The sequence below is a fragment of the Sorex fumeus genome, unplaced genomic scaffold, assembly GCF_029834395.1.
Source record: "Sorex fumeus unplaced genomic scaffold, SorFum_2.1 ptg000128l, whole genome shotgun sequence".
Lineage (NCBI taxonomy): Eukaryota > Metazoa > Chordata > Mammalia > Eulipotyphla > Soricidae > Sorex > Sorex fumeus.
This window is the reverse complement of record NW_026606185.1, coordinates 51159267-51174994: the sequence shown is the minus strand read 5'-3', so window position 1 is coordinate 51174994 and position 15728 is coordinate 51159267. Positions and strand designations below refer to the sequence as shown.

General features: G+C 60.3%; 1 protein-coding gene across 1 annotated transcript in view; it reads right to left on the bottom strand.

Moving 5' to 3' along the window:
• Positions 1–13644: 13644 nt before the first annotated feature.
• Positions 13645–15728, bottom strand: part of CTIF (cap binding complex dependent translation initiation factor) — a 159976-nt gene continuing 157892 nt past the window's right edge. The window contains exon 11 of the mRNA XM_056137942.1: positions 13645–13887. Coding sequence (XP_055993917.1) covers positions 13672–13887 — 216 coding nt within the window. The 3' untranslated portion in view covers positions 13645–13671. The remainder of the gene's footprint in view (positions 13888–15728) is intronic.

Here is a 15728-nt window from a genome sequence, read left to right as displayed (position 1 = left end):
GCCCTGCACGGAACATGTGCGAAATGCGGTACATGGCACATAGCTCAGCCACACAGTCCTTTTTTTTTAGTGGGGGGTCACACCCGGCGATGCACAGGAGTTACTCCTGGCTCTGCACTCAGGAATTACTCCTGGCAGTGCTCAGGGGACCATAGGGGATGCTGGAGATCGAACCCGGGTCGACTGCTTGCAAGGTAAATGCCCTACGTGCTGTGTTATCGCTCTGGTCCCCACATAATCTTTTAAGTGCGAACTCCTGTGTGTGCCTTAATCACTATAATGAAAATAACGAGTGAGAAAAATAACAATGCAGGTATCCTGACCCCCCAAGCTGCCTCAGACCTCTGTCCTCTCTCGCCTTCCTGAGGGACCCCCCCCTGCCTGGGCTGCTCTTGGACACTGGTGACTCGTGGCCATTTTTCCAGCTCAGTACCCTGGACGCTCGTGGGCTCAGGCCACGCACCCGACTCTACTAAGGGCCTTTCCTGCTGATCTGTTCTGCAGCTGCTCCCGGCAGTGCTGGGAGACAGTGCTCAGTCCCCTGGGCTGTCTCCCTGGCTTAGTGGTAGTTCCCACTTGGGCCGTCATCTTGTCCTTTCATAAGTGAAGGGGCCAGCCCCCCGCGACATCATCCCTGTGAGGGGCAGGGCCGGAACCTGCTTGTCCTGGAGTTGTGGCTGCCAATTTCCCCCCACCCCCACCCACCCCCCAGCTCCTGCCCCGCCATGCAGATAGGACCCCTGTCTGCTAGGAGCAAACTGGGAGCTGAGGTGTGCCCCTCCCCCCAAATTAACAAAAGCCCACCCCCCTTTCCATCCTCCCCACTGACCTTTCCTGCCTCAGTTCACTCTACAGCCAGGCTGATCAGGAAGGCAGGACAAATGCTGTCACCCCCTGAGGAACTTCTAGGCTCAAGACATGGAGGAGGGGGATGGAGAGATAGCACAGCAGGTAGGGCGTTTGCCTTGCACACAGCTGACCCGGGTTCAATTCCCAGCATCCCATATGGTCCCCTGAGCACTGCCAGTAGTAATTCCTGAGTGCATGAGCCAGGAATAACCCCTGTGCATTGCCGGGTGTGACCCAAAAAGAAAAAAAAAAAAAGACACGGAGGAGGAGAAAGCCCCACAGCTCACACCCTTCACAGCAGGCGACCTTGCGGACACATGGCAGATGCCAGGGCCTTTGCTTCCCTGACCAGGAAAGACCCAGATGGGTTCAGTGGGCTGAGGATGGAAAGTTGCTGAACTTTCAGGGGCCAGAGCAGGGCAGGTGGCAATGGAAGTAACTGGTTTCATGGGTTTCCTTTGGGGCGGAGGTGTGAAAAAGGTTTGGAACTCCAAGTGTGGGTGGCACTGTCTGTGATACACCAGGGGTTGTTCATTTTACTCTCATTATTACCATTAAGGGCTGGAGCGATAGCACATTGGTAGGGCGTTTGCCTTGCACACAGCCAACATGGCCGACCCGAGTTCGATTCCTCTGCCCCTCTCGGAGAGCCCGGCAAGCTACCGAGAGTATCTCGCCCGCACGGCAGAGCCTGGCAAGCTCCCCGTGACGTATTCGATATGCCAAACACAGTAACAACAAAGTCTCCAATGGAGACGTTACTGGGCCCGCTCGAGCAAATCGATGAACAACGGGAGGACAGTGACAGTATTACCATTAAATTAACTTTTTTTGTTCGTTTGTTTGATTTGGGGGCCACACCTAGCGGTGCTCGGGGCTTATTCTTGGCTCTGCTCAGGGATCACTGCCGGTGGGCTTCTAGCAAACTCAGGTCAGCAGTGTCAAGGCAAAGCGTCCTACCTACTGTATATCTCTCTGGCCCTATTTTGTCATTATTATTAGTCTCCCAGAGGTGCTCAGAGAGCCAGTCACTCTCTGTCATCCTTGGCCAACCAGGTCGGTGGTTCAATGCAAGGACCTCAGGATTCCATGCTGCAGGGGTGTGTGGGGGTATATGGTCACCACAGTGGGGTTTGAGATCCCCCAGGGCTATACTCAGCAATTCTAGGGCGGGGTGCAGAGGCTGGGGGGAGGGGATGTGTGTGGCTGGGATTGAACTGGGCTCAGCTGCAGAGAGAGTGTGTGACTTAGCCCTCGGTGCTGTGTCTGTCTGTCCCCAATTGTTTATTTAAAATAATTCACTGGGTTGGGGTGTGGAGGGAGCTGAGGAGAGTTCAGTGGTTTGGGTTCATACAGGACCCCCCAGGTTCCATCCCTGCCCCAGTCACTGCTGGGGTGAACTCCCCCACCTCACACCAAGAGACGCACTTGGGGGCCAGAGATATGTCTCAGCGGCTGAGGGCTCCTCTGTGTGAGGTCCCGGTTCAGCCCACCCCCATGAGTAAAACTAGGAGATAAAACAAAGTCATTCATTTAGGGGGCCCGGGCTTGATGGACTGGACACAGAGGCCATGCGGGTCCCCCAGCACCATGGGTGCCTCTGGGGGCCCTTGAGCACCAGGCCAAGCTCTGCCAGGAGTAGTTCTGGGGTTCCTGAGAGCACGCCCCAACATTCACTCTTTAGCATTGTTTTGGGGGGAATCGGTAGACTTCCCCCAGTACATTAGGGGTGCTGCATGCCTTAGGGGCACGTTCAAGTGAGCCCCATCCTACATGGAGGATGGGACAGCCCCAGCAGGGGGCCTGGGAGCCTGTGTCCAGGCCAGGACTGTCTCAGGGTCTCCTTCACCTGCTGTCCCCCCTCTCAGAGGGACTCTGGGACCATGACTGTGAGGAGAGCTACGTACGGGTCCCTGACCTTGAACCCAGCCCAGACGGTCTTCGTCAGGACCTTGTGGCCTAGCCCAGCTGTCGTGGGGAAGCTGAGTTCCAAGTGTCAAAAGGGTGACCCCTTCTTCCAGCCCATAAGACGGGGTCAGCTAGAGTTTCTGTCTCCGTCCTGGGCACGGTCTCCTTTTCCATCCCGGCCCCCCAACCCGGCATCCCCCACTCCCTCCCTCTGGCATCCTTTAGCCTGTTCTGAGACACCTGGTCCTTGAGGCTGAGACCCTGTGGTCGCCTGGCGCCCTGGGCACAGAGCATGGATGCCCAGAGACCCGCTGAGCACCCCCTCCCAGGTACTTTCCAGCACTTCCAGGCTTACTCCTGACTGTGGGGCTGGGTGTGGTGTTGAGGGTTGATTAGGGGGTGGGCTGAACCTCCACAGCAAGGGTCTGAGCCTCTGGGCCCAAGGCATCATTTTTCTTTTCTTTTTCCTTTTTGGGTCACACTCAGTGTTGCTCAGGGCTGGCTCCTGGCTCTGCACTCAGGAATCACTCCTGGTGGTGCTCGGGGGGACCCTATGGGATGCCGGGGATGGAACGTGGGTGGGCTGCGTGCAAGGCAAATGCCCTCCCTGCTGGACGATCTCTCCGGCCCCCAGGCATCATTTTTTGGAGCAAAAGAGGAGGGAGATACTCCTGGATCTCTCTGGGGACAACCCGAGAGAGGGGGTTGGAGCAGAAAGAGTTTTGGGGGAGTCAGATCTAGCCGAGAGTAGAAATGCTGCCTGACTGTGGCCAGGAGGCGTCGCCTGAGCTCTCGTAGGTGGTGGGGAAGCCGGATGGTTAGTTCACAGCAGAGTCTGTCCAGCCCCAGGGAGACCCACCACCCTGCCCAGTCCATAGGGCCAGGGGCATCACGTCTTCCTGTCCCAAGCAGGGTTTGTTTGTGTGTGTGGGGGGGGTGGGTCATGCCTCCCCAGGGTGAGTGCTGGGACCCTGCAGGGCAAAGCCCCTGTGGGAGACAGGGACAGGGTTTCTAAGCTCTACCATGTGTTGTGCTGCCCCTGACCACCTGCTGGCCCTCTCTGAGATCCTGTCCTGGCAACCAAGAAACAACAGTTTTCGGGACCAGAGCGAGAATCCACGGGGGTGGGCGTTTGTCGTGCATGTGGCCAACCTGGATTTAATCCCCGGTATCCCATAGGGTCCCCCGAGAACCTCCAGGAGTGATTCCTGAGCATCTCCGGGTGTGATCCAAAAGGCCAAAAAGAAAAAAAAAAGGGGGGAAAAAAAAAAAAAAGGAAAAGCAGCCACAGGTTCCCACAGGCTCTGAGCCAGGAGGGATCTGCCTTCCAGGTGCCTGGGCTTTTGACCCTTTTCAGGAGGTTGAGAGGTGGGGAGAAGGAGGTGGCCCCCCCTCAGCCGTGCTCAAGGCTTACTCCTGGCTCCGTGCTTAGGGGTCACTCCTGACAGTGCTCAGGGGACCCTGTGCGGTGCCAGCAACCAAACCCAGGTAGGTCGCACGGAAGGCCAGTGCCCTGCCCGCTCTCCATCTCCGGCCCTGCCGGACCCTTGCAGGGAGAGCTCCCCTCTCTCTGCCTCCTAGCAGGACTGAGACCCCGGGAGGGAAGGAGGGGGGATGCTGAGGGTCCCTGCCCAGGCCCCTGCCCAGCCAGTGACAGGAAGGCAGAGGATCAGGGCACAGGGAGCGATTTTACTGGAAAGATGGAAGGAAATTGCATCTTTAATAATTCACTCGGCCGGTTTGGAGGGAGGCAGGTTGGCGGGGCCTCCGAGCCGCCGGCCCATCCCAGCATCTGTTCCTGGAAATTCTCTGGCTCCAGAGCCTGCCCGAGAGACCCGGGACCCTCCCTCTCCTCCTGGCCCGGGGACAGCGGGAGCCGACGGCCGACAGAGTCTAGACCGGGGTGAGAGGTTAAAACACAGCCATCCCGGGAACCCGCTAAATTGATATCCCCAGCAAAAAGGGAGCCGGCAGCATCGATCGGTCAGCCCAGGAGAGCCGCCAAGCACGGCCCCAGCTGGCGGAGCCGCTGCAGCAGAGGGGCTCCCAGGCTCCAGCCGGCCCGGGGGCCACGGCCCACCCAGCTGGGGACGGGCCCCCCAACCTGCACTCTCAGGCCCCCCCAGTTGCCCCCCCCAGCCACTGAGGACACAGGCCTGGAGATACGCCCCCAGGCTCCTCTCTGCCTCCCCTCTCAGTGCCCTGTCACCGGGTGCCCCCAGGCCTGAGCTCCCCTGCCCTGCGAGCGGGCTTGAGGTGCCCCCAGCTTTCTTGCAGGGAACTGAAGCTGGAGCTACTGGCCCCGGACAGGCCCAGGGCCACACGCTGCCTGCCAGGAAGTTGGTCCTGCTCGGCTCGGGGCAAGGTCCTTCCTGAGAATGGGCCTTCCCTGCACAGTCGCACCCAGGGCTTGGTCTGACCGTTGGTTTCCTCTCGGTGCTCATCACGGGGCCTTCCGCCTGGGCACATGAAACCCCAAAGCGGTCCTGGATGCTCCCTGGAGCGATGCTTCCTGGGAAAGAGGAGCAGGGGCTGAGGGATGCTGGGGTGCTGAGGCAAGGACAGCTGTGAACAAGATGATGGTCAGGGGCTGGAGGGATAGCATAGGAGGCCCAGCACTTGCTCTGCACGCAGCTGACCCGGGTTCGACCCTTGGCCCCCATAGGGTCCGAGCCCTGCCGGGAGTGATTCCTGAAGGCAGAGGCAGGGGTAAGATCTGGGTGTGGCCCAAAGCAAGCAAAATGATGCCACTCAACCCTGCTCTGTAATTTCCTCCCAGGGCCAACAAGCAGGGAGCAGCAGCCGGGCCCAACCCAGGCTCCCACGGCCCCCAACACCGTCCTCCCAGACCCAAACACGGCCTTCTGGCTGACTGGAGGCCTCTGGGAGTGGATCCCGTGGTCCCATGGCCCATCCCCTGGCCTGGTCTCGTGGCCAGGCACCCCAGTGGGTGGTGGGTTCCTCTGCCCCCTGTCGGGCCCAGGCTGTGCCCTACCAGGCCTCCAGTCTTCGCTTTCCTCTCTGGAAGAGCATCAGCCTGGCCTGACTGGCCAGCAGGAGGTTCCGAGGGTCCGATTTTCCTCCCGGGGGCAGCCACTTCCCTATCGGTGGGTGGGTCCACCCTCTCAGGAGTTCTGGGGGGCACACAGGAAGCAAGAATTGGGTTCCCAGCAGGCGATGTGGTGCCAAAGATGCCCATCCCTCCGCTGGACACGTGGTGCTCATGTCCACAAGTGCCCGCCGAAGCCCCTTCGGGGATGAACAATTCTGAGAAGTTGTCGGAGACGCGTTCCTCACCCAGGGGCCATGGGGCCTCCTGTGGGTCCCCAGGATGTTCCAGATGTTACAGAAGTGTGTGTGTGTGTGGGGCGGGGGGGAGCCAAGGCATGGTCTGAGGCCATAGAGAAAACACGAGTCACGGAGGGCACTGGGTGGCCAGGCAAGGCAGGGGGCACGCTGGGGAACGCTGTGAGTGTCGCGTGAGGGCAGAGACCGAGGGACAGTGCCAAGCAGCTGCAGTGAGCGGAGAATATAGACGGGAGGCCCCTCAGTGCCCCGAGGAGGCCGGCTCTGCCGCCCAGCGAGGAATTCGCCCTGTCCGAAGAGGAGGCGTCTCAGTAGGCAGGAGCCAGCGTCCAGGGCTGGGGCCAGCCCCTGTCAAAGGAACTCAGGTATTTCGTGTTGTTTGTTTTGGGGGTCACACCTGACAGTCCTCAGGGGTGCTGGGGGAGCATCCGATGCTGGGCATCGAACGTGGGGCTCCTCTAGGCAAAGCCTGCATGCCACCTTCGGAGTTTTCAAGAAGCCGCTCCCCCCACCCCAAGGCTTCAGAGGAGGGCTGGGGAGATGGTTCAAAGGATCAGAGCACATGTTTCACATGTGGGCACTCCAGGCTGATCCCCAGAACCTCATGGTCTCTGCAGCAAGGAGCAATGGCAGAAAGAGGCTCCGAGTAAGGACCACCAAGAAGCTCCTGGGTGCCACTGCTTGTGCCCAAACCCCTGCCCCCAAAGAGGTTAGTTATGGGGCTGGGGTGTGTGTCTGTGTGGGAGGGGCCTGAACCCCTCATCCCTAGAACGAGGCCAGTTATGGGGTCAGGGATACAGCACAGTGTTCCTGCTGGCCTGCCCAGCGCCGCGAGAATCAGCTCATCCAGAACACCCACGAAGGGGGTAAGGGTGAAAGGAAGGAGTATGGGTGTGCCCAGCTCCGGCTGGGCCATGCCTGGGCCCTGGACTCAGGGAGCTGGGGGCAGGTGGTGGCCCTGGACACGGAGCAGGACCCAGAGAATCCTGCCCAAGCCCAGGGCCTCCCATTTGCACCCTGGCCGGTCTCCTGGATGGTTCCCCACCCGCTCCCCGTGCACCCAGTCAGCCCGCTAATGGAGACTCACCTCTGGGACCCCTGGAGGGGAGCAGCCTCCGGGGTGCCCATTCTATGCGCCCCATGACCCTCTCTAACCCTAACTCTCTCCAGCCAGGCTGCACTCAGTGACAGGCTGCACTCACTGACGCCCTGACAGTGGGGCAGCCTTTCAGGGTGGGTGTGGGGGTTTCTCCTCTGCCGGCAGCACCCCACCTCTCAGGCCCCCCCAAGTCCCTCCTTCCCTAGCACGGGCTGCCAGGCTTGGGTCTCCCCTTGGGACCCTGTATTCGAGCAGCGTGACCCCAGAGGTGACCTCAGGTGCGGGGGCAGGGTCAGTGCCTGCCTGGGCCCCCAGGAGGTGGGTCTGCCTGACACAGCTTCTCTGGGACGCTCCTCCCCCACGGCTGAACAACTTCCTTCATCCCCCCACACCCCCCATCCTTGGCCATGTAAATGCTCTCCCTGTGAGGGCTCGGGTTTTGTTCCCTGTTAATGGGGAGGACAGATTCTCAGTTTTGAGGCGGGGACTGGGGGAAGAGAAAAGGATTTTCCAGCTCCAACCCCCGCCTTCTTCTGAACCTCAAGGAAAGGGACCCGAGGTTCCCCCCCCTGCACCCCACACCACCACAGGAGACCCTCGGAGCCCCTTGCTTGGGCAGGCGGGCTCTGCCGGGGCATGGCTGTGGTGGGGGCTTTATTGCACACACTGACCCTCAGCATTCCCTCACTGTTGGAGTAGGGAGTGGGCAGTGGTGTCTGCGTCCAGTCGCTACATACCTCCCTCCCTGTGGTGGCCCATTAGAGGTGGCCTGTTAGAGGTGGCCGAGCCCAGAGCACCAGAACTCAGGTCTGCAAAGCCGGCAAAGCTGCAACCATGCTACTACTAACACCCAAGAATAGTCGAGATAAGTACCAGGAGGTTCGCTCCATGGCTTGGAGGCCAGCCACACATGCTGGGGGAAAAGGCAGCTCAGATAGAGAAGGGAGCACCAAATAAAGGGTGTTGGGAGGATCCTCCTCCCAGGATGGGAGAAGCATGCTGAAAGTAGACTTTAAACCGAACATGATTGCCACTCAATGCCTCTTTTGCAAACCACAGCACCCAAAAGGAGAGAACAAAAGGGAATGCCCTGCCACAGAGGCGGGGCGGGGTGGGGGGAGATGAGGTGCTGGGAGGGCTGCTGGGATCAGTGGTGTGGAGAATGGGCACTGGTGAAGGGATGGGAACTCGATCATTGTATAACTGAAACCCAAGCACAAAAGTTTGTAAATCTACAACTGTACCTCATGATGTTTCACTAATAAAAATTAAAAAAAAAAAGCTGCAACCATGCACAGCTGCACAAGCACCTTCAAAACAGCTCGCAAGGCCAAGGGGGGTTGTGTGCGCAGGAGGCATGGGTTCAGTGCCCAGTGCGTCATAGCCGGGTAACCCCCCAGTGCTCCTGAGCATGGCTGGGTGTGACCCCCAAAACATATAGATAAAAAAATTTTAGAATGGAAATCACCCTGTCAAGAACTTTAATAAAACTTTTTTTTTTTTTTTTGCTTTTTGGGTCACACCCGGTGATGTACAGGGGTTACTCTTGGCTCTGCACTCAGGAGTTACTCCTGGCGGTACTCAGGGGACCATATGGGATGCTGGGAATCGAACCTGGGTCGGCTGCGTGCAAGGCAAACGCCCTACCCACTGTGCTATAGCTCCAGCCCAAAACTTCATATTTTTAAGGGGGAAACACAATACAGGGCTATTTCTGGGCTCTCGGCTCGTCCACCATGGTTCCGCCAAAAGCCTCCTCAAATGGGTATGTGCGGTCCCAGGAAGGCAGGGAGGGCAGGCAGTGGGGGTCCTTCCCAGGCTCGGGGGGCTAACCTGACGGACTCCGAGCTTGTCCTCAGAGAGGGAGGCTGGGCAAGGTGTCCTGGCTCAGAGCTGGGACGTGCTCCCGTGTGGGCCAGGCTGTGGGGGTTGCTGTCCAGGCCCGGGAGGACTGACCATGTGTCTGCTGAGAATCTCTGACCCTCAGCTTATTTCCCTCCAGCCCTGACCCAGCAACGGAGGCTCGGGGTGGGGGTGGTGGAATGGACACTTGCAGGAGGGGCTGACCCTGACTCAGGCCAGCTGTGGGGTTCCTGACCAGATCCTAAGCCCTCACCTGCCACATGGGTGTGGGCAGTTGAGTGGCCGCGAGACTGGGCTGTAAGTCCACCTGGGCTGCGGGGCCAGCCCCGACGATGGCCAGGCTGGAGGTGGGGATGAGCGGAACTCGTGTCCTTGGCCTGTGGCCACAGACCCACACCCACACCCACACGCACACACCTGCTGCCCTGCCTCAGGGCAAGGAGGGCTGCCGTTCCCACCCTGTCCGCATGCCGGAGGGTCAGCTGATGTGTGCTTGCCAGATGGCCAGGCCGGGGCCACATGACCTGGTGGATGCGCTGGTCAGCAGCCCACGGTGTTGGAAGCCTGGCGCGTCCTCGCCAGAGGGAATCCCCAGGGGGACCGTGTTACTAGGAGGCGATGTCCCCGGTGCCGTGGGAAGGGACGTGTCCTCCCAGGAAAACAAACCCCGGGGCCCCACTGGGCCCTGCTGGACCCTAGGGGGCCAGACAGCCACTTGCTGCTGAGTTGTGGAGGGACAACAAGGGCGTGAGGCTCAGTCTTCGTGAGGTTTGTCTTCACCAAGTGCCACTGGGACCCTTTTGCGGGGGACCGGCGGGAGGTGGGGTGCAATCAGGCATTGTGTTTCGGGGGAGGGCCACTTCCTGCAGGGGTGACCACTTGCCCCCCGCTTTGCACAGGTCTCCGTCCCCACTTTGGGGGACCTGATTCCCTGTCACCCCTTTCTCCGCCCAGAACCTACCTACCTTCCATCCATCCATCCATCCATCCATCCATCCATCCATCCATCCAGGGGTGCCCCCGGCCGGTAGCAGGAAGAAGGCGCTGGCACAGGAGCTCGGGGACAGACCTGGGCCCCGACACAAGAAACAGGGATTCGGGGTGCTTTTGTGTTCGGATGTTTATTTTTCAAACCCACTTGTCGTTTGGGTTCAGCTGGGAGGAAGCAGCGGCCAACTGAGGAGGGGGCGGCGAGCAGGGTCCACTGTAGCTTTGGGGGAAAGCCGGGCCCGGCCCTGTTCAGGGCGGGGGTCTGCTGCCAGCCCCCAGCTGGCCCCTGGGCAGGCAGGGGCCCCACCAGGGCTCCCAGAGGCTCTTCCCTGAGGACCACGGGCCAGTTTCCCCATCACCAGGGGTCCATGTTCCCTCCCCCCCACCCCTACCTCCCCACTCCCCCAACCCTTCAAGAAAATAAAATAAAAATTCGAATAAATACCGACTAGGCCCACATTTACATTGACATGACGGGTCAGGGCGACCCCCCACCCCCCCCAACCTGACAAGGTTTACAGACGGGTAAGGAAGGACCAGCGACTGGGGGTGGGGTGGGGTGGGGGCGCCTGGTCCCAGGGTAGCCACAAGTCTATTCGGGGCTGTGGTGGCCGCGCTCGGGTCCAGCCTACCTCCGAGCCGGGCTCTGTGAGCAGCAGGGAGGCTGCACCAGGCCTTGGCCGGCGGGAGGCCAGACAGAGCAAACACCGACTTAGCCTTCTCCATGCCAAGAACCGCGCCCGGCGAGTGGGCCGCAGGCCTGAGACGCAGACCCCGAGCCCACCTCCTGTCCGGCATGTACAGACATTATCAGCCTGGTTTGGTCTTCTTCGTCCAGCAGCGCTGGGGGTCCCGCGGAAGCCCCCCAGCTCTTATCCGAGTCCTCGCCCCGTCTCTGAGTGTCCGATTTTATTAGGCTTTAACTGTCCTGTAAAAAAAACCCCAAAACCTGCCCCCATGTTTTCTTTCCTGTCTGCAAAAGCGGTGGCCGTGGCCACCTGCGTGGAGGAAAACACCGTGAGCCAGGGAGCACGTCTGAGCAAGAGCCATCTAGGAGACCGGCCCTCAGCCCAGCCACGGACACCACGAGTAGTTAAAAATAGATTTATATGTGTTTACATATTTATATCTCCCTTGTCCCCACAAGGAATTGACCCTAACGGTCAGGAGGAGAGCTGCACGGGGCGGGGGTCGGGGGGGTCCGCCACCTCAGCCTTCACTTCCGGGGCGCACGGTGTTGGGGACCCCGCCTAGAGCGACCTCTCTGAGCCCACAGAGGGCTGCGGACCCGGCTTCTTGGTCTGGCTTCCTTGATCAGCAGAGGAGTTCAGGGCACACACACGCATACACAGACACCTGCATGCACACGCATGTAACACGCACGCACACAGGCATGCACACGCAGACATAAATATGCACACACATACACACACACACGTGCACACCACGGGAAGGTGGCAGAGCTGATTTTGGAGCAGGCACTAACCCTGGAGGGCAGCTGGGTTCCTGGAGATGGACGGTGATTTCCCCGGGGTCCTCTGCAACAGCCCAACACCGGCTGAGCTCAGCCCTTGGGCCTCCCCTGGGGCTGTCTGTGCTCGGGGCCCTGGGTAGAGGGGAGTGGGCCTTGCTCTTGGGGCGGGCCCTGGTCTTTGTCCCGACCACCTCGGGGCCCAGGCCTCACTCCTGACAGGCTCTCAGGGGACGTGGCTCCCATCCTGGGCCAGGAGGGTGACGGCAGCTGGCGGGCCAGCAGGGAAGACTGAGGCCCCCACTCTTCATCTTCAGACCCCAGGAGGTCCCAGGCGGCAAGCGGCCTCTGTCCAGGAGCAAGTAAGGCGGGTGCTGGGTTTGGGCCCAGGGCTCCATGCCCTGGAGACGGGCACTGCCCAAAGCCGAACCCTCGTTCAACCTCCTCGGCACACATCAGACAAGGGGTCACGTGGCCCCCAGCCCCGTCCCCAGCTGAGAGTCCCATGTGGCCACTGACCCTCCAGCTTGAGGGTCCCTTTCCCAAAAGGCCTAGCACGCAACCCAGGACACAGGGAGAGGGGCCGGGCATTCTCACCCTGCCGCCCAAACCCTGCCAGTCTCTCCCGGGCCTCCGCTCTGCACGAGCTCAGGACACTGTGTGTGTGCTTGTGAGTGTATGTGTGTGTGTATGTCTGTGTATAGGTATGTGTGTGAGAATCTGTGTGTGAGTGTGAATTTGTGTGTGTGAGTGTGAGTGTAGGGGTATGAGTGTCCGTGTGTAGGTATATGTGTGGGTATATGAGCGTGTGAGTATGTGCGTTTGTATGAATTTGTGTGTACATGTGTGAATGAGTGTATGTTTATATGAGTGTGTATGTGCGTGCATATATGTGAGTTAGTGTGTTTGTGTATATGTATGTGTGTGTGCGCGTGTATGTGTGTGTTTGTGTGAGTTTATGTGTGTGTATATGTTTATATATGTGTGTGCGAGTGTATGTGTGTGTTGTGTATGTGAGTTTATGTGTGTGTACAAGTATGTACGTGTCTGTGCGAGTGCATGTGTGTGTGTACATAAGTATGAGTACGTGTGTGTGAGTGTATGTGAGTGTGTGTTTTTATATGAGTGTGTATACGTGAGTATGTGTGTGCATCCGGGTGTGAGTTCATGTGAGTGTGTGTGAGTGTGTGAGTCTGTGTGCGTGTACACTCGGAGCGGGGAGCCGTCACTCGGGACTTTGGTGTTGCTCTGCCAGCCTGGTCCTGGGCCCTGTTCCTGGCCAGGCCCGGGGCCGGGTCGGGTTGCTTGAGACCGAGGAGGTGCTGGTGGCCAGGCCCAGGTAGCGTTCCAGTGCGGACTCCCGGGGGGACAGAGGTTCCCATGGCCCCAACTGGCTACTGGCGAGCTGTCTGTGGCTGGAGCCTTGCAGAGGGGCTGGGTTCCATGTCCCCCAAGTTCTCGTGCCACACACGGGGCCGTTTTCCCCGGCAGAGGAGACTTCGAAGCAGCCGGTTTGGACGAATCAAGCGGGAGGGAGCAAGTGGACCTGCAGACCCCTGCCTTGCGCCCGGGGCTTGGGGTGCTGCGGGGAGGAGGAGCTGGGACCCAGCCTGTGGCCTGGACCCCCGCCCTGCCCTGCCGCCCGCCGCCGCTGGCCTCCGGGGCCCTCTGGGGCGGACAAAGGCCGTCAATGACCGGTGGCTGGTGGGGACCGTGCTGCCTTTGTCCTCGGGACATCTGCTCCGTGTCGCCCACTGCCAGTTGGTGACTGCGGCCGCCGGCCCAGCCTGGGGAACAATGTGGCCCCGTCTCCGACCCACTTCTCGGCCCGCTGAGGGCTTCTGAGCCAGGCAGTGCCCCCCGCTGTCACAGAGATGAGACCCTCACACAAAGCCCCGCCGGGGGAGCGTCAGTGGGGGGAGGGGTAGAAGAGTGAGGCTGAGGGGGGCTGAGGGGGGCCCCCCGGGGCCACGGAGACAGACATGCAGCCCTGGTGAGCGCAGCATGCTCGGGTGGGGATGCAGAGAAGGTGGCCCCCGCCCCTCGGGACACAGTCCCTCCCCCTCTGGCTCTGCCGCCCGTCCTCCCTGTTCTTCTTTCTTCTGCCAGGGTCACCCCGGTCCTCCCGCCTGTCCATCTGGTCTACGCAGGCCACTGCCGCCACTGCCGCCGGGGCCCCTGGCTGTCAGGCTGTCAGTTTCTGGATGGTTCTGTTGTAGTACTGCGTGATGGGGGGCGTCAGGGGGTTCCAGCTGTTGGCGTGGAGCTCGATGACCTCCAGCAGCAGCGAGCGGGTCAGCATGGACTCCGAGGGGCACAGCATCTTGTCGCGGGCGCTGGCCAGGAGCTCGGCCATCATCTCGGGCAGCTGCTCCTCCAGCAGCCGGCCTGTGCTCTGCAGCTGCGGGCAGAGAGGAGCCGGTCAGGACACAGCGGGAGGCGCCCGGCGACCCCCACCCTCGGGGGGCTCGGGGCAGAGCCAGGAAGTAGTTGGGGGCTCTCGAGAGGGTCTCGCCTGGGACCCCGGGCCACGGGAGAGCTATGTGGGCACGGCCTAGGGTGTGGTTCCACAGGTCAGCATCGGCAGGGAGAGGCAACAGGATGCCGCGCCAGGCACCCAGGCCGCAAAGACCCCGCATCAGCACCTGCTCTGTTCTCCCTCTCACCCCCAGGGCTTTGCCTCCTACGGGAAGCCTTCCCTGACCAGCACTCCCCCCCAAAAAGGGCTCTGATCTGGCCCTAGAGGTGACCTCTGACTCCTGATGGGACACCAGGGGGAGGAAAGAGACACGAACCGGGGCTGCAGGCCAGCTGGAGGGCCTGCGTGCGGGTGTGTGCTCGAGAGAGGAAGAAGGCTCCCTGACCTCTGGATCAGTGCCCGGCACCCTTGATGTGGTCCTCTGTAGGGCTTCACCGAGGGCTGGGGAGACGGCTCAAACTGTTGAGTGCGTTATGTATGCGAGGGACCCAGGTGCGGGCCCTGCCGCTGAGTCACAGCACGCAGCCAGGATCAGCCGCTGAGCACGGCTGGGTGTGGTGTCAGGAACAAGAGGGGCCTCAGTGCTTAGAGCAGTGCCCGCCCCCTCCCTGACCGCATCCCCACTCGAGGCTCTGTTTTCCCTGCCTGATCTTCCTGGACCCGGTCACCCCCACTGCCCAGTCCTCAGCGCTGAATGCACAGATATGTCAGTGGACACCACCCTGGGCAGTGTACATGTGTGTGGGTATGTGTGTGTATGTGTGTGCGCACGTGTGGGCATATGTCTGTGGGTTTGTGTGTGTACACTCGGGCGTGTGTCCATGCATGTGGGGGCCATGCACACGTGTGTGAATGTCTGGACATGCATGTATGTATGGAGATGTATGCATGTGCGTGCATACGTGTGTATGGATGTGTGTGTGTGTGGCTACCATCTGCACATGTGTGAATGTGTGCTGGTGTTTATGTGTCTGCATGTGTGTGCATGTGTGTGTGGGTACATGTGTGTTGGGTGCACCTGGGTGTGAGTGTACTGTCAGCATGTGGGTGTGTGCACGTGTGTGGGACTACATATATGCACATGGGTGTGTGCGGTGCAGTATGTGCAAACATGCAGATGCACGCACGTGTACGTGTGTATGTGTGCATGTGTGGGTGAAGGCTTGTCAGCGTATGCATACACGTGTGTGTTGCATGCACATGTGTGTGAAGGTGAAGCATGCAGGTGTGGGAATGCGTGTTTGGGGACATACATGTATGCATGTGTATGCCGTGTGTACATGCGTGTATGCCGGTGTGGCCGAGCTCTTCCTCACTGCACTGAAATTGAGCTGAGGACACAGGTTTTCTCCTCGTACCCCGGCTTCTCCAGCATTAGAGTGCCCAGTTAATGGACACAGCAGGACTGTCCCATGGTCTCTCGGCTGCAGCCTGGCATCCTGGAGGCGGGACCCGGGCGTGCTGAGAGTCCCTGGCGTGGTCTAGTACACACACGCCACAAGGAACTCCTGTCATCCCCTGCTGTCCCCGAGGGCAGAGGCAGGAAGAGCCCAGAGGGAGAGTTTCTGGGAGCAGGGTCACATCTTGGGCATAGGAATGCCCACCCCCACCCGCCCGGGGCCAACATGGGGGCTTTCCTCCAAAGCCCAGGAGGGGACTTGGGGCCAGGGGTCACCTGGGATCTCTCTTGCTATGGTGTCAGGGGGGATCTCTGAGCCTGCAGGCAAGGCGGGCTGCGCTCCCTCGCTGAGTCACTTCCCCCG